The sequence below is a fragment of the Alosa pseudoharengus genome, unplaced genomic scaffold, assembly GCF_046254945.1.
Source record: "Alosa pseudoharengus isolate Yale_2024_CS ecotype anadromous, Long Island Sound unplaced genomic scaffold, YU_APseudo_1.1 YU_APseudo_1.1_scf_2, whole genome shotgun sequence".
Taxonomy (NCBI): Eukaryota; Metazoa; Chordata; class Actinopteri; order Clupeiformes; family Clupeidae; genus Alosa; species Alosa pseudoharengus.
The window spans coordinates 39135392-39161997 of record NW_027468663.1 but is presented as its reverse complement, the minus strand read 5'-3'; the positions used below and the strand labels follow the sequence as shown (position 1 = coordinate 39161997).

At 41.5% G+C, this 26606-nt stretch overlaps 3 protein-coding genes across 4 annotated transcripts in view; 2 read left to right on the top strand and 1 right to left on the bottom strand.

Annotated features, from left to right (window-relative positions):
* The window catches only part of tbc1d9 (TBC1 domain family, member 9 (with GRAM domain)), a 37470-nt gene extending 32056 nt beyond the window's left edge, over positions 1-5414 (top strand). The window contains exons 18-21 of the mRNA XM_076294954.1: positions 813-905; positions 1113-1181; positions 2251-2354; positions 2901-5414. Coding sequence (XP_076151069.1) covers positions 813-905; positions 1113-1181; positions 2251-2354; positions 2901-3773 — 1139 coding nt within the window. The 3' untranslated portion in view covers positions 3774-5414. The remainder of the gene's footprint in view (positions 1-812; positions 906-1112; positions 1182-2250; positions 2355-2900) is intronic.
* A 5448-nt stretch (positions 5415-10862) lies between these two features.
* ucp1 (uncoupling protein 1) lies at positions 10863-15636 on the top strand. The gene is made up of 7 exons (XM_076294950.1): positions 10863-10937; positions 11539-11676; positions 12759-12957; positions 13097-13294; positions 13705-13806; positions 14458-14638; positions 14870-15636. Exons 2-7 carry the CDS (start codon positions 11551-11553, stop codon positions 14982-14984), a joined length of 921 nt encoding a protein of 306 aa, XP_076151065.1. The 5' UTR covers positions 10863-10937; positions 11539-11550; the 3' UTR covers positions 14985-15636.
* Positions 15637-15650: 14 nt separating this feature from the next.
* Positions 15651-23833, bottom strand: elmod2 (ELMO/CED-12 domain containing 2). Of its 2 annotated transcripts, none has more exons than XM_076294951.1 (9): positions 23668-23833; positions 22052-22199; positions 21914-21942; positions 21437-21534; positions 21162-21291; positions 20616-20749; positions 20383-20451; positions 20119-20252; positions 15651-16792 (listed from the first exon to the last, which is right to left on the bottom strand). In XM_076294951.1, exons 2-9 carry the CDS (start codon positions 22194-22196, stop codon positions 16635-16637), a joined length of 897 nt encoding a protein of 298 aa, XP_076151066.1. In that variant the 5' UTR covers positions 22197-22199; positions 23668-23833; the 3' UTR covers positions 15651-16634. The 2 variants fall into 2 exon arrangements, with proteins under 2 accessions (XP_076151066.1, XP_076151068.1); XM_076294953.1 differs by lacking the exon at positions 23668-23833 and adding an exon at positions 22374-23624.
* Positions 23834-26606: the final 2773 nt, after the last annotated feature.

Below are 26606 nucleotides of genomic sequence, written 5' to 3'. Positions count from 1 at the left end.
AAGGTTCGGGCCTAATGCACTTACATTTGGCCTTCAGTGGATTTAGCATGTAGCATGCACACCAACTAACATCTCACCGTGTTGCATGTGATTTAAGCGCCCTCTTAGGGCAGTGAAAGAATCACAGATGGGCCTTATGATAATATTGACTTGAGTAGATTTACTAAAAACTCTTTGTCATTGTAAGTACTATAAGTCAGCCTTATGCTGTAGATTTTTGGGAATGTACAATCCTGCTAAAGAAAGCGGAATATTCACCCAACAAATGTGGCTAGCAGGTGAAGTAACTATTGCTGAGTCAATCTGCCTCAGTGGTGATGCATTATGATCTGATCTCCATTGTGATCTGTTCTACATGTCATAGCCATTTTGACAAGTTAATATGCATAATTGTTCCCTGAATAATAATATTCCTGCTTTTGAATGTGTATGGCTGTTTACTCTTAGTAAAATACATCACTGGGAAAGACCAAGGAGCCTTTTCTTTTAATGGGAATTGGAAGTGCAAATGTCGGGTGAAGTGATGGTGGTTACATAAACACTTCTGAGCCTATATGGTGTATTTTGCTGACATTTGGAATATTAATGGTATTATCATGTCATTCTGGTTAATCTTTTTTGTGCCAATAAATGGAATATTTATAATTTAGACTGACACACTTTTTTATGTTATGGTGTGTGTGTGTAAAGTTATTCAGACTGGAAACGTATCTCTCTCTCTCTCTCTCTCTCTCTCTCTCTCTCTCTCTCTCTCTCTCTCTTTTTTTTTTTTCTCTCTTTCTCTCTCTGTTCTTCTCTATATATATCCTCAGAGATTGTGTTGACACATGAGCAGGAAGAGCCTGATTCAGCGTTTGAAGCCACACAGTACTTCTTCGAGGACATCACCCCAGAGACATCACATGGTGAGTTGCCATAGCAACAGAGGGATGGATGGGCCGGGGCGGAGGGTAGGAGTGTTTGTTTAGCGGCAGACGTCAGCACGCTGCGGCTCCTCTCTAGTTACTCTAAGCTCCAGGCCGTCTGGGCTGACATGCTGTCGTCTCAAGTACTGAGAAACTCCGAAACACTTTCTGCAGTGTAACCCTTGCCCTTTGCCCTTTCACCTTTAGGCCTGGACTCCAAATGCAAGAGTGAAAAGGATGACGGATTTGTGAGGGTGACTTTCAGAACTGAGAAAGGTAGGCACAACTGCACACACACAAAGGTAGAAATCACAGTATACCTGGAATCACATCAAATCCTCACTATGTTGAGAGGGCAAATGTAGCAAAATGTGTTTGGCTCAGCTGACGTTCTCAGGCAGGCAGGGTAAGCAGAGTGAATGGAGACGCTACTGCTCTGGGCCCCTCAGGGCTCAGAGTCAACTAAGCGGGCAATTCCTCTCAATGAGATTCTGATGTTTGGCCCGGTTCGGAACTACTCTTTTTCAGTTGACCAAATGAGGAAAACAAAGCGTTCATTAGAATGACTGCAGAATGACATGTTTGTTTGTTCATGTGAAAATCCGTGGTGGATGGTATTGGTAGATGAGGACAGGACATTACAGGACATCACAGATTTAAAGTAGGAAGGAACTGAACTGAGTGTACTAGCTGAATAAACATCATGGGTCAGCATTACAAGCACTGAGGCCTGCATTGGAAAGCAACAGTAATTGAATTAGTCTTTGGCTTGTACTTCCCATTCTTCATTGGCCATCTAGGGCAAATAAAGTGTGTCCACCTGAACTGGAACAAGCTCTTCTAAATGAGGAACAATACACCAACTATCTGCCCATGAATATTGTTTGGGATGTTGGAGTGAGTTAGGCAGTCTGGGAACACCAGCCTCACAGTGAGGTATAAGTGGCTGATTGGCAGACTCTCTAGTCAGAGTTTTAGTTGCCCTGAGGCAGGTGCAATTTGGTGGTACTCTACTTGGCGGGAGAGTTGTTTAGTTGCCTCAGGGCTGTACTGAGTAAAATATTTCTCTATTTTTTTACTTGCTCCATAATTTTTTCCTGTTCTACCCTTCTCCACCCGTCAGTCTCTCCAAATTGCTGTTCCAAAGCCCCATAAAAATACATCAGGAAGAGACGGTGTTGGCATGGTTGCCTTGATCATGAACCAGAACATTTGGCTTTATTTGGGGAGACATTAAGGAACTTCCAACCATGTTATTGTCAAACTGATTTTCTACTGCAAAATATTGTTTTCATTTAAGTTTACAAATAAATAGTGTAATTCTCTCTTTGTCTCTGTGCTGCAGTGAAGAAAATGCACACTCCAGACTACAGAAACTACCTGCGCCTGTGGAACCAGGAGGCCAAGTCGAAGCTAGAAAACATGAAGGACCTGCCCAAACTGAACCAGGTACCGCTGCAGTCCCGTCACACTAGGCTCATGCAACCCTGCAGACCCTGACTAATGATCCAAGACATTAGACATAAAGACAATTTTTAATTTTTTCAATAAATAAATGTATAGCCAAAAAGCTTAAGCTTATTTAAGCTGAAAATCAAGCGCCTGCATGTCAACACAAATGGTGATCTCAAGCATGCTGAGATTAAAAAGCCTCCCTCTCTGGACGTCGGCAGCATGCCTGTTATCCACACCTTCACACACAAATAATGTCCAATAATGACAACTCACAAGCTGTTATCCACACCTTCACACACAAATAATGTCCAATAATGACAACTCACAAGCTGCTGCACTTCCACTGCAAGGCCAGTGTGGAGGCAGACGAGTGTAACTATTGCATGACTTGAACAATGTGACAAAAATGAGAAATGATCTTGTTAGCATGTCATGCTAACTTCTAATGCACGTTTCCAAAGGGAAAATATGTGGTGTTTATGGTTGTCTCAGTGTCCCTTGCTGCCACATGCTGACTCTTCCTCCATCTCCCTCTCTCAGAGCCAGTTCATTGAGCTGTGTAAGACCTTGTACAACCTGTTCAGCGAGGACCCCAACGAGCAGGAGCTGTACCACGCCACAGCCACCGTCACCAGCCTGCTGCTGGAGATGGGCGAGGTGGGCAAGCTCTTCTGCAGCCCCTCCAGCAAAGACGAGGACGACGAAGACGATGAGGAAGACTATGACGAAGATGAGGAAGAGGAGGCGGCGCGAGGCAAGTCCAGCGGGGACGGCGGGGCCCACCGGACCAAGCTGACTAGTCGTCGTCGTCGTCTGCAGCGGAGGGGCCAGGGCGACTCTCTGAATTCCAGCACGGAGGAGAGCCAGCCCAAGCCCAACGGAGGAGTAGAGCCACAGCCACTGTTGCCCTGCGCCACGCCCATGGAGGACATCAAGCTGGACGACGCATCTCCCAAGGAGACGGGCGCATCCTCGGCCATGCTCATCTCCGACGACGAGACCAAAGACGACACGTCCATGTCCTCCTACTCGGTGCTGAGCGCCGGCTCGCACGAGCTGGATGAGAAGCTCCACTGCGAGGACATCGCCGACGACGCGGTCCTGGTGCGCAGCAACGGGCTCGATGGCGGAGCTGGGCCTAACGACAGCACAAGGTCTCATGCCGGAACTGGCTCCCGCGTTCCAGGTGGGCCCCACGGCGGAGGTAGCCTGCCCCACAGTGCCAGCATCGACAAGGACTGGGCCATCACCTTCGAGCAGTTCTTGGCCTCCGTGCTGACCGAGCAGGCGCTGGTGCTCTACTTCGAGAAGCCTGTGGACATCATGGCGCGCATCACCAACGCCAAGAATATTCGCAAGGTCGGCAGCACACAGTCGTCCATTAGCGATTATGAGATCTCGCTCTCAGGATAGAGACGCTATCTTGAGGCTCCCCTCCATCTTGCCTGTAAGCCTGACTAAATGAGAGAAACGGAAGGACAATAACACTCATAAACTCACTTCATCTGTCTTTAAATATAACATATAGCATTTCCACTGTAATGGGTAGGCCCATTATCATCCACATTTCCACTGTAATGGGTAGGCCCATTATTATCCACATGTGTACTATACATCTGTGTAAAGATGCTATTGGAAATGGAAGACACTTCATTTGTCTGTGTATTTTATCTTGACATTGTTGCAATCGTGTATCACTTTTATTCTTTATTGCACACTGAAAAATGATTTTAGAAGGACTCCAGAAGGACCTATGGTTCTTAAAGCAACTGGACTATGGTGCTGGATATACTTTATATGAACTGGGATATTGTTACAGTCAGAAGAAGCCCTGCCTCAGAAAAGGACTGAGCTATGAACTATGCGCTGAGCCTCTGAGGCCCCTTAAGAGAACCAGTCAGAAACCCAAAGGAAACATTGCTTTAGTGACTAAAGCAATATGTAATATGGTGAAAGCTGAAACATATAGGATCTTGCCTGCAGTGAGTTGCCAAAGATGGACACAATGGCAGTTCTTTTGGGAATTTCAATCCTAGATGTGAAAAGGTGGCCAGCTGCTGTATGTCACACAATGTGCTTCTGAGAGTTCACTTTGTACAGGTATCACGTGGCACAGTAGCTTCGTGACCCAGCCAGTTCACAACGTCTGTCGGCTTCTTACACACTCCCCTGGCTCTCTCTCTCTCTCTCTCTCTCTGTCTCTCTTTCTTTCTTTCTTTCTCTCTCTCTCTCTCTCTCTCTCTCTCTCTCTCTCTCTCTCCCTCTTTCTCTCTCTCTCTTTCTCTCTGTCTCTCTCTTTCTATTTCTCTCTCTTTCTCTCTGTCCTTCACTTATTCTTACACACTCATGTCCTCCTATTCTTATACTTCTCTTCCTCACTCACCCTCATACTCACACACAGCATAACCACATTTGTCCTCCTAGTCTTTCTGTCTCTCTCTCTCTCTCTCTCTCTCTCTCTCTCTCTCTCTCTCAGCACTTGCACTTTCTGTTCTGAAGTCCCATATAAACAAACACTCCTGTATAGAGGTCATCCATCTTGTAAGCACACGCCATTCAATGGGTATAACTGGCTATTGAGAATAATGAAGTCTCTAGACAACACTTCTTTGCCGTCTTTGTCATGCTGATGTTTATATGTACACAACATCAAGGCTGTACTGAGAGTAGGCTGAGAGTACCGTTTGAAATCTGTTTGGTTTTTAAGAGGATGTTGGTTAAACCCTGAGAGCAAGCTCCTATTCATGGTCAGCATAAGATATGGTCTGTCTAATCTGATGCTTTATACAACATACTCAGAAGGGTTTGGATTAGAAAAGGTTTACATATTGACATTTTAATTTAATTTTACATTGTTTCAACCCTTACGGGAACATTGCATGTTTTATTCATCGTCTCAAGCTGGTCTTTTTTTATATATAAAACATCATTGTTTTACTGTTTTTATGCTGTTTTATGCTGCTGTTTTTATTTGATTATAACTGTGAATGATTTTAAATGTCCCATTGTTTTACCACTCCGAACTAATTAAATTCTAGAGTGAATTATGTTACATACACTGTATGGGCTCATTTTTTGTGTAGCCATTAGTATGCTGCAATGGGCAGTATGGACATGGGTGGCTAATATTAGAATGAATGAAGGAAAGAAGGAATTGATGATTTGACTGATGGAAGTCTGGTTGAGGTATATGTGAGGGGTGACCACAAGATGGCAGCAGCCTTTAAAAACAAAAATTCTAAACATACCATCAAAAATTCTCAATTCCTTTTATCAATAAACAAAATGCTCACATATAACAGCAATCTGAATGAAGGAGTGTGATAAATAGATTGTTTGTAACCTACTTGGTGGATTTAAGATTTGTATTACCTGGTTGAGTAATATAATATAAATAATATATATCATAAAGTAACAATTAAAAAAATCAGAGACAGTATGCAACAGTTTTTGAAGCATGTTGGCATCGTCCTCTGATTTTAACTTTCAGAGTCACATGCCAGTTCTGTGGTTTGGGTCTGACCAACCCACAAAAAAAGTCAATAAAAAAAAAACACATCGACAACCACATGACTGTTTTATGCAGATTAAAGAAGACAAAACTATGTATTGACTGCACCCATGTATTAACTGCAGTGCCAAGTAAACCAAGGATGAATCCGAATCAGATCGTGCTTTGATCACAAAGAAGTATAATGAAAACATTCCCATGTATTGCTCAACCCTACTGTATGTATTAACCTCATGTAGCTGAAGAAATTTAGCCAAATCAATGTATAAACCTCGATTAATAGGCAGGAATTTATGGTAGACAGTTAGAATGCTAGCATACCTATTATCAGTAGCAACTGTGCTATTGTTTGTGTTAATACAACTTTAACAGGTACTTAATAAAGTACTTAAAAGCAGTACTATGATATCCTAGGGTAAACTATGAAGCGTGTTTACTGGTATGTGGAGCATAAAGTCTGAATTGACAGGCTTTTTCAAATTTGAAATTTGACAGAGGCGCACATTCCTGGCTTTTAGTGTAAAAATTGGCAATTGCTCACCAACAAGGCAATAGCCACAAATGTTTGCTTCTGCCTGTCAAATTGAAATGGGCCTCAAGCTTTAGGCTCAACACACCACTTATTTTGTTTCATAGTAAGTATACCCCTCAGGTCTGTCATGTCCTAATGACACAGCTTATGTTGACGCATTTCTAGGGAGCGTGGTTATCGCAAGAGTGAGCGAAGCAGTCTCTTCCAGCCCCCTTCCACAAATAGTACATAACACAGTCATATAGCCTTTGCCACAGCTTCCCCACCCACTGACCAAATCTGTGCCTCTGTTGGCATTACACACCCACATACGTGCAACACACACACTTAGACACACCTGAAAATGGTTTCATTGATATGACGTATGGGGGTGTGAGACAGATCAACCAATCACAATTGGACTTCTAGTTGTTGTAGGGGAACAAGGGAACTGCCAATCACTAACCGCAGTTGTACAGCACTGCTGCTCAGGGGCAGTGTAAATACACTGGCTTATTGATCGGTAATCACACTCATAGTTAGTGCAATGACATCACAGACATGTAGTACCATATTTCATCATGCTCGACCAACCAGAGAGGACGTCTTGTGGATGTCTTCAATGTAGACTTTAGTCTGCTCTGTCTTTGTGCAATTGTTACACAACAGCACATTTTAATCGAGTGGAAGAACACATCACTGTGTTCTCAATGCGATTGACAAAGCGAGACATGCGAGTATCAAAGTTCACGTTGAGACTCCAAACTGGGCTATACAGTCTGCTCACCCTTGTGCTCTGCAGCTAAACAATTATTTGAACAGAGCGAATTAATCAGTGCTAGTAGCTCCCAGCTCATTCAGTTTTGCTTTATCTTATCATTATTATAGCCGCATTCTCAGATTTAAAATGTTATGTAAGAGTAGGTGTTATCAGCATCAGTGCTAATTCAATTCAATTCAGTTTATTTGCCAGACTCATGTCCAAAAGCTACGCAAGACAGAACAGTAAAGACAAACAAAACAAAACAAGCAGACAAACAAGAAGAAAAACAAATACAATTAAAATACATACAGACATTTCAGCCAATGCACTCTCAGACTGGATGTGTACCTGGAGCAGCTCAGATGGATTTGAGAGTGCCACCATGATACTGTTGGTGGACTCATCCAGACGTTGCATGAACTTAAACATAAAATTTCTTAAAAGTGCTTTCAGTGTGCTTACTCCTGCAGATACAAACATCTGACTAACACTCCCTACTCTGGGAACCTTGAGTAAAATTCGCATCGCATCATTGTAGGCAACTTGTAACTTCTGCATGCTGGATTTTTTGTAAGAAGACCACAGATGGGCAGTATAGAGTGGTGTGCAGTAAGCTTTGAACAGAGCCACTTTAACTTGACTGGAACAGTAGCTAAACTTACGTACTATGGTGTTTGCCTGTGCATATAACTTACAACACTGTCTGTATATGTCATCATAATCATTCATATCATCTGTAATAAAATGACCAAGGTATTTAATCTTTTTGCAGACCTCAAGACAATTATTGGCTAGTTTGAACACAGGGAAATTAAGCCATTTATCCTGTTTCGTTCTGCATATTAAAACAGCACTTTTGCTGGAATTATATTTTATGTCAAATTCCACACCATAGTCAGAGCAGCTCCTGCTGCCCAGCACTACTTGGACTAAGAGTTACAAGGTCATCTGCATGCATAAGATGATTCACCAGCATGCCACCAATCATACAGCCAGTGTTGCAACCATTCACTCTCCTAGACAGTTCATCCATATATAAATTAAATAAGACAGGAGACAAAATTCCTCCCTGCCTGACACCATTGGACACTCTAAAGCGGGCAAATATGCAACCCCCCCATTTGATGTGCATCTGCTGGTGGGCATACTAATAGGCAAGAACCCTCACAATATACCCAGGCACTCCCCCTTGCTTTAGCCTAATAAAGAGCTGTTTGTGATTCACTCGATCAAACGCTTTAGAGGCATCAATAAAACACATTAGAACAGTAGAATTTTTAGCCTTATACAAATTCACAATTACCTTAAGAGCATAAATACACATGTCTATGCCATGTTTTGGCTTGAATCCAAACTGATTATCCAGGGAAGAGATATACCCACTCACTCTGTCAAGGAGGATTCTTTCCATTACTCTGGATAAGATACTGGCCAATGCTATAGGTCTATAATTATTCAGGCAACCAACTTTTCCAGCTTTGTCCTTGATAACTGGGACAAGCAGAATAGATTAAATCTGGTAGTATGCCATGGATCATCAAACCAGTAAAGTTGATTGCTAGGAGGGGAGCAAGCCTGAGACTGGCATTTTTCAGATGCTTTGCAGTTATTGAGTCCATACCACATTTGTTGTTAGGTAATTTCCATATGGCATCAAATACCTCATGTGTCAGTATACTTATTGATTCATCACTGATAGCAGAGTCTTCCACATATGGATCATGTTTTAAACAGTTAAAGAGGGAGCTATACTGTCTCCATAGTTCAGCAACATTATCTTCTCCGGAGACTCCTTCAACAGTACAAGGAAGGGAAGATTTACAGCTAAGATGGTGATGAGAATCATTGTTTGGATATGAACTCAAGAGTTGTTTTTTGTTAAGCTGGTTCGGCTGTAAAGATGAAAATGTTAGCGATTCATCCAATCTGCACACACAGTCACTTAACAATCAGTCATGGTTAAATAATCAGTGAAAAGCCATTACTTATAATGTTCCACAAATACTGCATACTTCAGGGCTTTTGTCATTCACTAATTCCTTAAATCTTCTTATTATTAAGCTTCACAGTTGATGGTAAAAAAGTTTGAGAGAGAGAGAGAGAGATGGGGAGAAAGACAGAGAGAGAGAGAATGCCTGATTGTGTATGAGTGTATGAGTGACTCACCAAGAATGTAATCTCACCCTCCATGAATGTACCAACATTGATAACTGTAGTTGCAGACAGAGCTTAATGGTTCACTCTTGGCTTTGGGTTAATCATAGAGGAACCAGACACAAGTACCATGCACCCATGAAGCCTAGTGTGCTGTGGGTGCAGGTCTTCAGGTTTCCCCATCACCAAACTTGTATATTACATATTTGATATTTGCGGAAACTAAATCAACTTCGTCCTTGCTTGTTTTCTTGTGCGTGTTAAGCTGAATGTTCAGGAAATGCTTGCTACTACATGTCTGTCTTTCAAGCATTCCTTGCGATTGTGTATGAGATATATACTGTAACATTTTGTACACTTATACAGAATGTTGGTCATTTTGAATAATAAAGTTATTGACTAGCTAAATAGTCCTGGACTGAGTTGCACTGGGCAGGTTATGCCTAAAATGTGTTTTAGCAAGCACTTGAATAGTCTTTTCTAGGCTCTTGTGCACTTTTAATCCTCTTCTATACTTGGTATTCCCTCCACTGCTGTTATCCCTTTGTAAAGGGTAATGCCAAAACAGACTATGAGCCAAATCTTTTATCAGCGGCCCACTGTGAACTTTTGACATTGACGTCAGGAGCACTCCTCCTCACTGCACCATACTGCGCCTCTGGCCCCATCTCAGCCTGCGATGTTGTTGACTGAGAGGTCAATAGCAGCCAATCAGCCAGACCTGAAAAATGCTGAGACAAACCACAATGTCCGAAAACAAGGGACCACCATGACAACATGTGTTGTTAACGTTGCCATCCTTCTAGCAGTCTCTCCCTACGGCAACAAATAGTGAGACAAAAACATTAAAGAAAAGCTGAATCTGCAGAAGGATGCTGGGAGGACCTTTGAGTTGTCAGTGAAGTCTTGGTCACTGTTTCTCAATAACAAACAACCCTGCTGTTTCTACAGTCAGTTAGAGTGAAAACTGACTCTTTGGTCCTTGGCCGTCAATCCATAAACATTTACACATGCAAATAATTAATTAAAATGAATACAAGACATCAGTCCTATAGCTGTCACCTTTCAAAGCCAATCCCATGTCCCCAATCGGAAAGCATTTATATGTATTGGTTGAGGGCCTTGACAGGCCCTGGCCCTTTGGTTCAGGCTTAGAATTGAGCTCCTTAGCGTCTGCGTGTGTCTCAACCAAGGCTATTAATAGCATACACCTTTTACTCCAGCATAACTTGTCAGGATGTTAAACATCATCAGATGTCCCCAAATGAAAAACGTCATTCTGTAGTGAATTACAGATTGATGTTCGCCTGATCCTATGGCCTTAAAGAGCAGTATAACAGTGGCTTCTACTAACTTGTTTGTCTGAGTGTGAGGTTTGGACAGAAGGAGGTGGACATTGCCTCTCAGTCAGTGTATGGACTTTGATTCGCTGCTGATCTTCCCCAGAGAAACGCCTCTCAAACTGGGTGTCATAAAAGATAGAAAAAAAAAACGTCAGCTGGTAATGATATATAAAGAAAAGAAAAATGTGCATTCTTCCTCTACAATCCAGGCAGGCTTCAAGTGGCTAAATTCCAGTCCTGTGCCATCCCACCGCATTTCCCAAAACAATTTCAGGACTCGCAGTGGATTAATAATGTAAGTACCAATAATGTATTATTTTATGCAATTAATTAAGCAACATATTAATGAAGGGTCTTTAAGAAACAGGTTTGGAACTACACAAATGTTCAATTAATTCCATACTGTTTGGTTTTGCAATCATTTGCAAAAATGTATTTCTGCATTGCACTTTGAACAGTCAAGGGTACAGTGAAATCTGGCACAAGAGCACCTGCTGTATAAAGATGAAGAGTTGAAATGAAATAGAGAGATCCTTTTAACATGTTTCACTTTACTCTAGTCCTCTGTGCACCTATCCCCACTCTATTTCCTTCTTCTCCTCTGCAACTACAGATAAATCCTGTATCAATATTAGTGTAATGGGGAGGCCATACCCAATTTAAAGTCCAACAATGGCATTTATTTCCAGATAACAAAGCTTCAGTGCGCTGTGTCATGTCCTTTATCTCATGTTAATAAGAGCTTTTGCAGATCATTACATGCTCTGCAATGAAATGTTCCCTCACACAATAATTATCTGAATTTAACTGGATGTGTGTGTGTGTGTGTGTGTGTGTGTGTGTGTGTGTGTGTGTGTGTGTGTGTGTGTGTGTGTGTGTGTGTGTGTGTGTGTTAGCCGGCTGTCAGAATGGTGGGATTGAAGCCCTCCGACGTGCCCCCTCCTCTTGGTGTGAAGGTTCTGAGCGCTGGCACAGCCGCCTGCATTGCTGACCTGGTGACATTCCCGCTGGACACCGCCAAAGTGCGGCTACAGGTACCTGACCTCCTGCACAACACCTCTCACTCCTAATCAGGACACAGAAGCTCTGATTTAGCCTGCGGATGCCCATTCACTCTCCTTCGCCACCCCACTCTCTGTTTCCCTCAGTCAAATCTTTCTCCTCTGTTTATTTTCCGTCCTTCTCACCTCTCACCCTGTTTCCTTTCTTCTCCTTTTGTTTATCTCCTTCAGATTTGTTTGTCTTTGGACATTGGCCTTTACATTAATACACAGGATTAGATGTTAAAATCCCTTGTGCCAAAATCCAAGGTAAAAACACATTCAGAAGCCCCTGCTCAAGTTTAACTTTAAAAAGCACACTACCCACAAATCCGCCAACAAATGGTCACAAGCACAATACAAATGGCCTATCCAACAGCAGTAGCCTATATAGTATGCGGCATGTCATTGGGGTTATCAAGTGGGCACCCTCATTCACCGATGTTTCGTTAAGTTAGGCCCACGACACCTCATGAAGGCTTAACAGTGAAACCAGCGTCCTGGAGACACTCCCCTCCATGCTGCCACCATATTACCACATTGGCCTAACTCAATGGCCTAACTCAATGTAGATCAATTTTGTACAACATAGATCACTTCTTTCTGAGGCTTACCACAAAGGTACAGATATTGCAATAGATCTGAGTAGTATCTGAATGGGGTCATCCCTATGTTCCCCGGGTCCTATGTTCCCCGGTCCCATACAAAGCGGGGAACATAGGACCCGGGGAACATAGGTACGCTCCCATCTGAATAAGGTTTGAAAGACTGCTGCACACATGTAGTAGCCAGATGTAGTATAGTCATCAATCCTTGCCAGATGGAGCACACGACTTGCATCTGGTATTAGGGCCATTTCTCTCATCAACTTGTTGAACTTGTGCCTCAACTGTGCCTATAACCATGTGGGTGAATATAATGTTATAGTACTTTTTTCTTATTCCACTACAAAAAATGTTTAGGCATACAGTGTGTTAGAGCTAGCTTGAAATATCATTGCTGATGTTGTTTGCGTAAGAGGAACTCCACCTCTTGATGTGCTGTGTGGAGTGAAACGTTGCTTCTCTGTCCTCTAGATCCAAGGGGAGAAGGCGGCAGCATCAGGCATCCGCTACAGGGGGGTGTTTGGGACAATCACCACCATGATTCGGACCGAGGGGCCCCGATCGCTCTACAACGGCCTGGTGGCAGGACTGCAGCGGCAGATGGCCTTCGCCTCCATCAGGATCGGCCTTTACGACAACGTCAAAACCTTCTACACAGGCGGCAAAGACAGTGAGAATTACCCTGATTGCCTCTCTCTCAATTTGTGTCTTCTTTCATCCATCCACACACCATTTTTTTTATCTCACTTTTTTGTTTCTCTTCCTACCTCCATCTCGCTGTCCCCTCCCGTGACCCCCTCCAACACCAGACGCCAATATTGGCATTCGTATCCTGGCTGGTTGCACCACGGGGGCCATGGCCGTGTCCTGTGCCCAGCCCACAGACGTGGTGAAGGTCCGCTTCCAGGCCCAGCAGAACCTGCAGGGTGTGGCCCGACGCTATAATGGCACCATGCAGGCCTACCGCCAAATCTTCCAGCTCGAAGGACTGAGAGGACTGTGGAAAGGTGAGGGAGTGTTTCAGTGTCCTAGAACATGGAACAGAACAACCCGTTGGAGTGTGTGCTTGCAATACTATCAGTCAAATGTAAACTGCATCATGACTCAATTCAGTCGATTTACAATCAATGTTTAAACTTGATGCAATAGGTAGATTTAACAAATACCTTGTAGAACTGTATAGTACTTGGTGAAAGTTAAACCACCCACAAACACTCAAGGTGACGCACATACAATACTTGACACAACTTCACATAAATTTACAGACTTAAACCTCATATTGAGATGTAAAAGGATTTTGTGTGTTCATCATCATACAGTCTCTCAGTCTTACTGCTGATTAACAGCCAAATATCTCAAATTTAATATGACATTATTTTAATATATTGTTCAAACCGAAATCTTTCTTTGATCCAAGGAACGCTACCCAACATCACCAGGAATGCCCTGGTGAACTGCACTGAACTGGTGTCTTACGACCTCATCAAAGAAGCCATTCTCACGCGGCAGCTCCTGTCAGGTAAGGACACACGAGAGAACACTGCGTTGTCTAGCTTTACCCTCTGAGGCAATCCACATATGACTAGTGCTATCAGATCATGATCATGACATGTCAGACACTAAAAGAGAAGCAGAGAAACAGAGTTTTCAACAAAGTGAAATAAAACCCCTGCGTTGTCTTTTAAGTAGATAATAAAAGGCTTAACAGACACAAAAGTGTGCAGAGCAAGTTTTATCTTTAGGCTTTTTATGACTCTGGCGGAGATAACAATGTAATAGAGTTTGAACTGAAGGCAAAAATACAGTATGCCCTGTCTGCTATTGGACATATGTGATGTAACAGGACTGAGATATAGGTACAGAGAACATGGCAATCTGGTGAATAATCATCTAATGCATGTCAGCTCTTTGATTGAGGTTGTGAAGGTTACCTTTCACATGGTATATTAGCATTGGCAATTTGGGGTAAAAGTATAAATTAATTAGGATAGCCAGTTCAGGATAAAAGTATCAACTCATAAGACAGTTAAGGGGATTTTTAGATTACCAAGGAAATTACAGGTTGTCACTTAATATATTTAATATTTAAAATATTTAATTTGGCTTTAAACTTCACACATAGACAAACTTGCGTTCAGTATGTGACCTTCCCTTCCCCTCTTCCTCACAGACAACCTGCCTTGCCACTTTGTGTCTGCTTTTGGAGCTGGCTTCATCACCACAGTGATCGCCTCCCCTGTGGACGTGGTGAAGACGCGCTACATGAACTCTCCCCCTGGCCAGTACAAAAGCGCCATCAACTGTGCCTGGACCATGATGACCAAAGAAGGGCCCACAGCCTTCTACAAAGGGTGGGCATCCAAAGCATACACACACACACACACACATTTATTCAAAATAATTCAAAAGCACAATTTTGAAGGATACAAGGATCTTAAAATCCTGTACCTGAAAACTTACCCACCTCTTAACAATTTCTGCTTATGCATATGTAGCCCTTCAGCCTGTTCTTGAGAGCTGTACTTAAGTCTTCACCTTCCTCTCTACACCAACCTCTTAATGACATATCTCTGTCACCTCAGGTTCGTTCCCTCTTTCCTGAGGCTGGGCTCATGGAACGTTGTGATGTTTGTGTCGTTCGAGCAGCTCAAAAGGCTTATGATGGTCTCCAAGAAGAAACTGGAGGCTACTACGTAGGAAGGAACCTTCAAAAAGTCCACTTCGATCCCACCTCCACTTTCCCCCTTCCCCAATTTATATACTGAGTGAGTTTGCTCTGAGAGGACCATGATCCAATTCACTGAGTTGCTTGTGTTGGAACTGCATGGAATCAAAGAGAAAGACTGCCCCCTTCTGGACACCTACTGTCAGTGTTAATGCTGATGTCTGTTCCCTCATCTTCCCAAATTCTCCCTTTGTTGCCTTGGTATTTACCCAATGCCCTTGCATTTTGAAATTTGCTAATATGTAGCTTGTATGTAAACCGTAAAATGTTTACTTTTGAAATTACGGTGAACATATTTTTTATACATATTATTGATAATGACACTAATTTATACAAAATGTTTAATTTCTCTAACCAATGGTGCTGTCAGTGCTAAAGGAAATGTCCTCAGCATGCGCACAAGAGGGCGATGAAGAGTTCGCACCCTGGTCACTAGGACACTTGTATTTATTTGTAAAGACCCTTGAGGAGGTCTAGATATACAGTAATATCCTCTAAGAGAACATGCTGCCTGACCTGCCGAATGCACAAACACCACCTCACACATACTGATGTACGGCTCAAAGCCAAATGGAGCCAGCTACACATTCATAAAAAGGAAACTTCTATTTATTAAAAGTAGCATGCGACATAATATCTTATATTTGTTGTATTTCTTTTATTTAACCACACACACATACACACACACTTCTTCTGTTAGAAACATCAGACACTTTGTCTGGAATTAAATTTATTTACCATGAAGCACATTGACAGTATAAACAACTTGAGCAGGACTGTAAAAAAATTACAAATTAGTGTTATTTTTCAAATCATGAACACTTTAGATATAAATTAAACATAGCTGTTACATCATAATCAAACAGTTAACTTACTATGCTCACAAAATCAGTCAGGCACAAACCGTGCCATCTGTACTCAAATGTTCGAAGCGGTGCCATGATCACTTTTGTTTGATTTATTTATACTTATTTCATCGACTCAAAGGATGAAACGACTATAGAAGTGTGCTTGTTGAAATGTAAGGACCTGATGAGAATGTTAGTACCGATGGAAGAACGCATTAAAACATGCAAAATAACATTTAATTGCCTGTCACAACAGCACAATTGAGTCAGGATAAAACACATGGTTGTCATATTTTTGTACAGGTTTGATCTCCTTCTCTGGACATAAATACTAGATTTCCTGAGATGATGTACTTTTACAAACAGTCAAGGAGGCAGCACTGAATAAATATGTGAAAACACCTCACACAAGCATTAAACCCAATCTTAGTAGTTTCAACAACTAGTCTCAACAACTATCCTAGGAGAAAAATAACTTTTTAAAAATAGCCAAGTGTGCGAGCTGACGTCTCTTAGACTCCTTCACAACAAAGAGGTTTAACCTACAACTACAAACGTCAAGCCTTTCAAATAAAGAACTGGAATGTTCATTAGGAACATGTTGGAAGGAATTCCCGTAGAGCATCACTAGGATGCTGTAAACAAAAAATAAAATTATGCTGTTGTGTGTAGCTAAAAAGGGGAATATTTGTTCTCTTCAGTTCTTGGGGGACATTCTATCTGGGCACAAAGAAGTAGTAAGTATGGGAGGCGATTCACTGTTTTGTGCAGAGTTCAGTTTTTAGAATCCCCTTTCAAGATTAGAGTCACATCAGGGTCCAGGAGGAGTTTCTTGACCTTCTCGTGAAATTTCTCTCGATACAAGTTAAACTCCATGATGCTCTCGGGCTTCTCCAGAATCCAGAACTTGTTGAACTCATACGCTAAGTAACCTGGCAAGAGACAAAGGACATTTTAGTCTTTCACATACAGTAACCTATACAAGCCTAATGCAAAACTGAGGCTTTAAATGAGTCAGCAAGTTCACTGTGTATGCTTGCTGTGGTACTTTGCTGTAAAGATTCTGCCCGCAATTTTGTTTCAGTTTCACGAAAGGTTGTTGACACTTGTGTTCAACAGCCCATCAAATTACACCCCTCCTGTCCAGGGTTCTAAATTAACTTTTTTTTTTTTTAAGTATATTTTTGGGGCTTTTTTTGCCTTTATTTGGACAGGACAGTGAAGAGTGACAGGAAGTAAGTGGGAGAGAGCGATGGGGTGGGAATCGGGAACTTTCTAAAGTTACCAGCCAATCAGAATTACTACTAGCCAATTTTTTTTTGCCTTCATGATTTCATTTTATAAGTTTCTTATATTAAAAAGAGATGTCATTATTGATGATAATTGATAAGCCAGCTGGAACCTGCGACTCGTTTTCTCTCCCTCTCGTGCGTGCTCAGACGCATTCTCAATTAAATGGAGTAGCATACGTATAAGTGGATCTTAATGGAAAGGACCCGAAAAGTATCGTCTTTATGTAACATGCTGTTGGTGCATGTTGACATTGTAAACTTTCTCTAACAAGAGTGAAAAACAGTTTGCAGTAAAACTACTATTTATTGGCTAAATGTTGGTACCTCCTCTGTCTCTTGGTGCCCTATGCATAGTGTGTGATGCGTGTGGTGGTAGCAGCAGCACTGATCAGGCAGCTTTTTTAAACTGAAACTTTTCGCCTAAAAGCTCCTCATGTTCCTCTCCATCTTCAGCTAACTCCATAGACAATAAAATAAACGATCTTGTGGTCTTCAGTTACATGACATCAGCCCCCCACAAAGGAAATAGGTAGGCTAAACACAATGCGTTAATTGCATTAATATTTTGTAACACGTTATGTATTTCAAAATGAATCGCTGCGATTAACGCATTCATTTTGACAGCCCTACTTTTTACTTCTTCTTCTTCCTTGTGTTTTTTCAAGCAGACGCACCGTTTATTTCTATGGTCTCTCGCGCTGGTTTCACTGCAAACTCCACGCAGCCAATGGGCGTATGAAACGTCATAACGCAGCATTACGGCACAGTGTTCATGGGAAATGTAGGAAGTACTACCAGTGGGATAAATGACTGAGAACAGAGCCTTATGTTGCATCACCAGCCAAACTGGCTAGTAAGTTTTTATTAACACCCGCCAAAATGAATTTTAACCCGCATTTGGCGGGTTGGCGGGTGTTAATTTAGAACCCTGCTCCTGTTCCCACTCCTGAAGCATCATGCTGATTGGCTGGATATGCTTATAGCTTTGCCAGAGCCACGTTGTTAACCATTTACAGCTTGGACAAATTCATATATATTTGGTCATTCATTCATACACACACACGAACACACACACACAAACGGCTAATCCTTTCCTAATAAGACATCTTACATGTGCACTAGGGGTGGGCGATATATATCGTCTGCGATAATATCGTGATTGTTGTTTTAACGATGTGCAAATTGACATTATCGAGTATTTAAATTAGGCCTACTTATGGGGGGAAAACACTCGAAATCACGCACTGAAGACTCATACATTCCCAGGAGGTAGGCTATGCGGGAGAAGTGCAGCAGAGCAAGTGTCACGTGATCACTAGTGGGTCACAACGTTGTCCCACGCAGCCTCATGTTTATTTTGTGCAGCGAGAGTAGCCTACTTGGGATTTTATGCGGCTACTTCTGTTCAAGTAGCATTGATGAGACAGTCACGTTTTTTCCTACACGGTATTATATGGAGAGAAAACATTAGCCTTTGAGTATTTTAATAGTCAGTTGTAAACAAATAACTATTCTCATGTAACTCTTTTGTAAATGTACTGAAGTTCGCTCTAAATATCTACGTGTACCAATTATGCTAACCGTTAGCATCTCTATAGGATTTCTCATATACATTAGCCATAAGCTAACGCATTAGTTTCTATTCTGTAACTTGGAATGCTAGCCTACGTGATTGCTCTAAAACAAAACATAGAAGGAAATAACTGAGATGTAGGCTACTCTGTTGGTCTGCTCTTAGTTTTACAGTGAATCCTATGTAAAGGTTTGAAAGGAACTTCAGCTTCAGACTTTCTCTTGGGAAACTGTTAGGCCTATTCATCTTCTCTAATGTAGCTGGCTAGACCATGTCATTGGCACACACACAAGTGGGGGCAGAATTGGAAATGTGTCATAGAGTGACAATGCATTGGTTGATTTGGTTAAAAAGTCACAGGTTAGGTTATTGGTTATTATTGTAATGATGCTATTCATAAATAATGAGCTGTAAAGTAACTCAGACTTTCACAAAAACAATTTTTTAAAGCAGCGGTTCCCAAACTTTTTTCCCCGCGGACCACCTTCTACATCCTTTTTCCCCGCGGACCACCTTCTACATCCTGACTCGGCTTGCGTACCCCCACCATCCAACACATAAAAAAGTAACACATTCTATTGACGCATTCCAGGCATCGTGTTTAATTAGCCACCCTACATGATAACAAAATCAAAATGTGCAATTGGTCTATAAGCTCTCACGCTAAAAAGTGTGGAGAACCACATTAGAATGGTTAGATAGCATCTCACTGCAGACCACGCACTGTGGCTTTGGGCAGTCTGTCTCCCAATCCACGTGAAGCCGAGGGCTATATGCCTCATCATACTTTCGTTTTCTTCGCACAGTCTTTTCTGTCTCGTTCTTTCTTTTATCCCCTGTGCTCCATCTCCACCTTCATTAGTCTGCCCCCCATACCATCCCATCGTTACCTGTGTCCTGCTCTGTTTCTCTCGCTTCTCCTCTTCGACCGCTTTAATTAGGCCTTTTGGACAGTGTCCCTGTTTTTAGCCAGTTTTCCATGTTTACGCAGCCTTCTACCTAGCCTATACTTCAACGAAACTGTGAAAACATAGCCTATTATAGTTTACAAATGATTTCCTATAATTTCACGTTTCCATATCATTATAACCCGATTCGAAATTATGTATTATTTATTAATTAATTTGATTATTAATTAATGAATCATTTTTAACTCCTTTCCGCCATTGCCCTTTTCATCTCGCGTACCCCCTAGTGGCAGCTCGCGTACCACCGGGGGTACGCATACCACAGTTTGGGAATCCCTGTTTTAAAGGATATCAACTAATTATTGTTATCGTCAAAATCACAAAAAATATCGAGATATTATTTTTTGTCCATATCGCCCACCCCTAATGTGCACTGCAGGCTGCTTGTCTATGAAACTGAAGTAGTCGGTTGTCTGTTTACTCACAGTAGAGCAGGTGAAAGTGCTTCATCTGGGCCCGGTCCTCGACGCTGTTATAGAAGTGAAGTTTGAGCGCACCACTCTTCAGCAGGCTGTAGGCCATCTCTGTCAAGTTGATCCCCACTATAGCGTACGAGTACCTGTTCGGCAAGAAAAGAACAGAACAAATGACAAGGCTCTCCATCAGCACAGATATCAATGCCTCACACTGAGGAGCAAATGGTTCAGGACTGAAAACAAAGCACATGGCTTGAGAAAAGTGATACTTACCCCAATTTGGGATGGTTGGCATGTGAGAGGACTTGCCGTGCTGCTTCAGTGTAGTTCTCACTGAAAAACCTGAAATTAATAACAGACAAGACACTTCAGTGAATGCGGTCACAACACACACTTGGATATAAAATTCAAAAAGAGTGGACAGATTGAACAATCTCACAAAAAAGGACTTAAGTGTGTTCATGCACACTCAAACGCAGAAGTGAAATCTAGCAGTCCATGCTTACACAAGATTTGTCAGGCCTAGCATTCCCATTCCGCGGAAGTCCGTCTTGGGATCATCACCTTGGAAACCAATGTCCCCCCACTGCTTAGTGATTCTGGACTCCAGTTTTGTGGAAGGCATCAGGAGATCCCAGAGCTGGACAGACAGATGTACAGTCACATGCTCACTTACTCAACAGCTCCACAGCCATACTTTCAACATCGCAAGCCTACATCCCCCTCACAAAACTATAATGTTCACTTCATCACTGAAAGACCTGAAACAAAAAGGGCACCATGCAACTGAATTTGGGTTTTTATCACAGGAGGACACTTCCACATAGTGCTAATGAATGCCTAGCGTCAACCAGCTATCCAGATGACTGTGGCATCTCCAGACCACTGTAACACATTTTTATTGTCCATCACTCTGAAATACATAAAAGCTACCATCTACCACCAACTACCATCACTTACTATTAAATCTAATATATAAATATTTGACTCTCCTCAAGACTGGAGAGGTGATGTGTTGATGATATAGTCGTCATGTTAAAAATCAGCATTACCTTTAAAAGCATCTTCTCATGCTCTTCCTTTTCACAGTCAAATACTTCTTTCCTTAGCTGTTCCACAGATCGATAAAGATTATTGTACCCACTTATTTGGCACAAAAGTGAGTTCAGATTCTTCTTAAACCTTTAAAAGACATATATGAAGCCACAGTTCAATGACCAGGTTATATGACACTGGAATAGGTTATCATCTCCTATTTTCTTGTTGTAAATAGAGTATTTTATGAAGATTAGCATGGCAGTAATCCAAAGAAATAAAATGAACATACGTGGGATCTTTCTGCTCTTTGATGTTTTTTTCCTTCATTATTTTCTCCACATAGTCTTCCACAGTGTCTTCTTCTGCATTTACTGATGCCTTCAATATCTAGCAAACAGCACAGAAGAACTAAATCGAAGCTTACACTCAAATTACATTGGCACAGAGAGAACCATTTACTTCCACAATGGACTGAATATTGTTCCACAATGAACTGAGACTCTAAAATCTCCTAAGATCTACTAAGATCAATATTCCTTAAGCCACTGAAGTAGCCCTTCACCACAATGCAAAGGTCATCTTCCAAAATGATTGTGAAATGACTGACTACATAAACACATCATCTGGTTAAAAACCGATAAATGGCCCAGAAAGCTAACAACACATACATAATGATCAAAGCACTGACCCAGCAGTCTGCTACAAACTTCATTTGGACTTTGTGTACTCTAAATTCACACTGATGAACAGTGGTGCTATTCCTTACCTTGCTCTTTGAAGACTCCAGGGAATACTCTACAGGCATAAGGGAACAAGGGAAGTTGAAATTGTAAGATTCACCAAGAAATACTGATGGAGGGGAGAGAGAATGGTGGGAAACACATTGTGGCGATAGTGTCCTCACCTGCCCTTGCAGTCCTCTTTGCTCCTGGCTTGTAGCCCATACATATCCTCTGGAGCTCACACTTCCCAGTGAGTTGCCGTAGAACCCACTTCAACAAAAATCGCAGGAAGGATGTGTATAGGTACTGAAAGATACACCCCAACATTGTCTAATGGATATAAAAATACATACAAAGACACAAACACAACCATAAAAGTTACAATTAAATCACTTGTTGCGCTGCTTTTACAACAATAACAAACTTACACAATTAGGACACATTTGGAACATTTCGATCTCGTTCATGGTTTTCAAAGTGCCCTCACTTTACCCTACAACTCACATCCAGATATGGCTACTGCGAGGTCTTGCAGTGGTATTACAGCTCACAAGTTGATGGGAGCAGCCTCTTCAATCACAGTGTTTATCGACATAACTGAAAAAGGGCCAACCACGATACTGATCCAGATAGCAAGGGGCTGGCGGACCACTGTCGGCAGATCTGGCATTTTGCTCATCGGTTCTCTCTGGCGGGTTGCAGACAATTGCCCAATATTTTGCCAATATTGGTCTAAAATCTTTCTCATTAGTCGGGTTATACTTCATATATCATTTTAATACGTTTTTTTTTTTTCATATTCATGACAAGTTAAATGTAAAGAGATGGTGGTCCAACGGCGCGCCACCAGCGGTCCGCTATCTGCCAATCTGATCTTGCTATCTGGGGAGGAGTTATAAATTCCAACAGTTTGTGGGTCATCCATCAGCAGGTATAGCAAACATGTCGATACTACGTTAATCTTTCATGTTAATGAACAAGTGTGTCAACTAACATTAGACAGCTATGATACCAATGCCAATTGACCATTATGTTACAAGTAAAATACAATAGAGCCACAACATAAATGTAATAAAGCATGCATCGTACCCTAAGCTAGCTTTCAAATCAAATTTGCTGGTTAATGATAACAACGGAATGAATAAATGAATGGATGAATGAATGAATACCAATACCTTGTTTTGTTGACTTAATATCTAGCCATCTATTAACCTGCTAACACTAGCTAATATTAGATGATAACATTGGTTCACATGCTAGCGATAGCAAGACTTGATTATAAGAAGTTATTAAATGATATATCTTTGCAGCCATAAAATAAATAGGCATATGTTGCTGAGTGGTAGCTATATGACACGTTGTTTTGGGTTTTTTTTCTAAATTAATTTGCGGAGAGTTTTACTGCCCAACTAGCGAGTTTATATTTACGACCAGCTGTTTCAACAAGACAGCTCATTTCAATTCAGCTTCAAAAATGCTGCTGGTATTTTAACTAGCCAACGTTAACCTTTACAATAACGTTACACGTCAGCAGTCGGGCTAATGTTATGTTACCCAAAATGTTGCGTCTTTCAATAGACAAGGAAAGAAACGCTTAAAATAAAATAAACGTTTTATAAACATAAACTGGCAGAAACACGAAATAGCATAGAGAAGAGCTTGGCTTGCTAACTAGCTTGGCTCACTACGTTAACGTAGATACTACCTGCTGCTGTGATAGCCTAATGTTAGCTGGCTAGCATAGCAATAATGTAGCAACAACAGGTTGTCAAAAGCTGGTTTTCCCCCAGCAACTTACAGGAGTAGGCGATCCTAGAAGATTACCCTCTTAAAAATGGATCGGTAAGAGTACACAATTCTAATAGACAATCTCTTAATTATCACTGAAATCACAAATTGCAGTGCACTCTTGAAAGTAGAATGAAGTGATGCAGAATACACCGTTCAATCGTGGACGTGCAACAGAGCTCCCGGAAACCAAAGTGGCCTAAATGACATGCGCAAAAAATACTACCCCTAGATGAGCAGCTAGTTCAAAAATCCCATTGCCCATCGAAAGAGAGCGCAGTTGCGTTAGAAATAGGTTGAAAAAGTCATGCATTAGTCCTAGCAGGCCCGTTTGCAGATAGGCTACTCATAAAATGATACCGGACATGTGTGAAATACAAAGCTACATCGGCCGAAACTTGAATAAATCACTGTAAAGGGTGTGTAGACTTAGTTTGTTGAAGAGTGACAATGCCTCGTCAAAATTGGAAAACCCGCTATAGGCCTAATAAGCATTTTTAACTAGCTTCTAGTTGGCTACGCAATGTAGAATCTTCCAACCAGGAGCTTCACTAGACACTTACTGGTGCACTTGCCCCGCGGTATGCTGTGCCCAGTAAATAATTTGTTTTTTAACTAGATGCTGTTGCCTCTTTGGTAGCAGATTGTTATTATTATCATTAGATTGGACTGTGTCCAAGGAGAGTTTTGGGTCTAGTGAGCTGCTTCCAACAGACTGAACTGTCTCCTATACCTTCAGGCCAGAGGTTCAGATCACTCACCTTCAGGACAAGCCATGTCAAGCTTGTGCACACCCATCAGACTTTTTTTCTCTTTTAACTCTTTTAATTACTTATTGCTTATGTGGTATGTTATATGTCACCACACTGAATGTGGTGTGATGTGTACTAGGCCTATGCAGGGTGCGATTTGTAGGGGGGGATGGTGGGGATTTCCCCCCCTCTGGTTTTCCTATCCCTACCTCTGCTAAATTATTTTTATCCCCGGTGGGGACAACATTTATCCCCCTCTGCCCCTCATATTGATTAATGCTACTTCATATAAGTAAAGCGCTGCAACGTGAGAACAGTCTAGTAGGCTAGCCTACATAATAATCTGACATCAGAAACGCACCGTCACCGTCAGCACTCATGCTGCTGTGCTGACACAGTGGCTGCGTGTTAACTTAATTTGGCCTTGATCGTGCAGGACATTTCAGAATGTCGAGTGTGTAATCCATCATAAATGGCTAGTTTCAATGGAAAAGTTAGCTGGACAAATGAAAGAATACGAGAAGGATTCAGTGAAGCATATCGTCATATTTTAGAACCTTCAAAATTAGAAAACTGATGCAACTGAGATGGAGGACAACTGCACGTAGAGTAGAACGTAGGCCTATTGTCCGAAGGAACTTACATTAAATGAGGTGATATTTGCTGAATGTCACAAAAAGTGTTACAGAAATTGCTTGGCATCGCTTATTCAATGGCTCTCTACCGAAACACCTGTAGTTTGCGAAGGACGAACGAGAAAGCACTCGTTTGATAAATCAGCCAGTAGGCTAGGCCTAGTAGACAAATAACTTTCAGAAATAATCTGAACTGCAAAAACGAATGTTGGTGGGTATTTAAACTATTTAGCGGGTGTTTTAACAGCTGCAAGAAATAGAAGCTTCATGGTCTTTATGTTCTGGTTCGTAAATTATTTTCATAAAACTTTCAAGTTGCCCTATAACTTTACTCTCCAAACTCTTCACTGCACTGTAGCCAATTAACTGACAGTATGATAGTAGGCAATTTATTTTCTATAGGCTACATTAAACACATTTATTTTTTCAACTTTTGCAATATTACGCACTTGGCTACTGAACGCAAATCAGCAGGAGAGAGAATGCACGTAGCCTACGCAGCGTGTAGCTCAATGTGCTATTTGGTTACCAACTAACACTGTTAGCCAATTCACTAACTTAAGACTTCAGTGCCATCATATACAACGTTTTTTTGCACAACAAATACAGAAAGGATGGAGGCAGCAAAAGTAGAGGAGTAATTTCAGATGGGGCAAGAACAAGGTGAATTTATGCTTGTCAAAACGTAGTCCTACCCTGCATTAGAGGAGCTGATCATCATACCAAACACACTCGCTGTTTAAAGTCATACACCACGGTAAACTAAAACTAAAATGTTACAAAGGTGGCAAAATTAATATAGGCTATTATTAGCCATGACATTACTAGGCTATGAATCGTTAGTTCATTTTTTTTTTTTTTTTTTTTTTTTTTGGGGGGGGGGGTTACAAACTTATTCAAAATCATCCCCCCCTCTGGTTTTTACACAAATCGCACCCTCGGCCTATGTGTGTGGTAGGCCTATGTTGTATGTGTATGCTGTGTGGGCACTGTATATGATGTCAGGTGAACTGGATATGCACTGATGCTTTTCACACATCAAGGTCCTAACACAAAATAAAGTTCTTTGGATTGAATTGTATGCATGCATTTTCACTGCAAAATCAAAATGTCCCCCATGCAGCCCCAGATCCTCCAGAAAATCTTGGAATAATTGCAGTGCCCTTCGCAATTATTGGCAGGTAAAGGTGAGTAAAAAGAGGTATAACAAAAATCAACTTTTGGCAATTATGGTGTCAGAATGAAAACAATGAGGAAACATTGAATCTTGAAAGGGAGAAAATTTATTCTGAGAAACAAAGCAAAACAAGTTTTTTTTTTTTATAAAAAGACAAGTGCCACAATTATTGGGTCTCCCTTTGCCAATAAACAGCTTGCAATCTTCTCCTATGACATCACTTAAAATTGGAGAATACAAAGCAATGGATTTGAGACTATTCTTCTGTACAAAATCTCTCCAGATCGTCCAGATTCCTGGGTCCTCACTTGTGCATTCTCCTTGACTCACCCCACTGTTTCTATTGAGTTTAGATCAGGGGACTGAGATGGCAATGGGAGAAGCT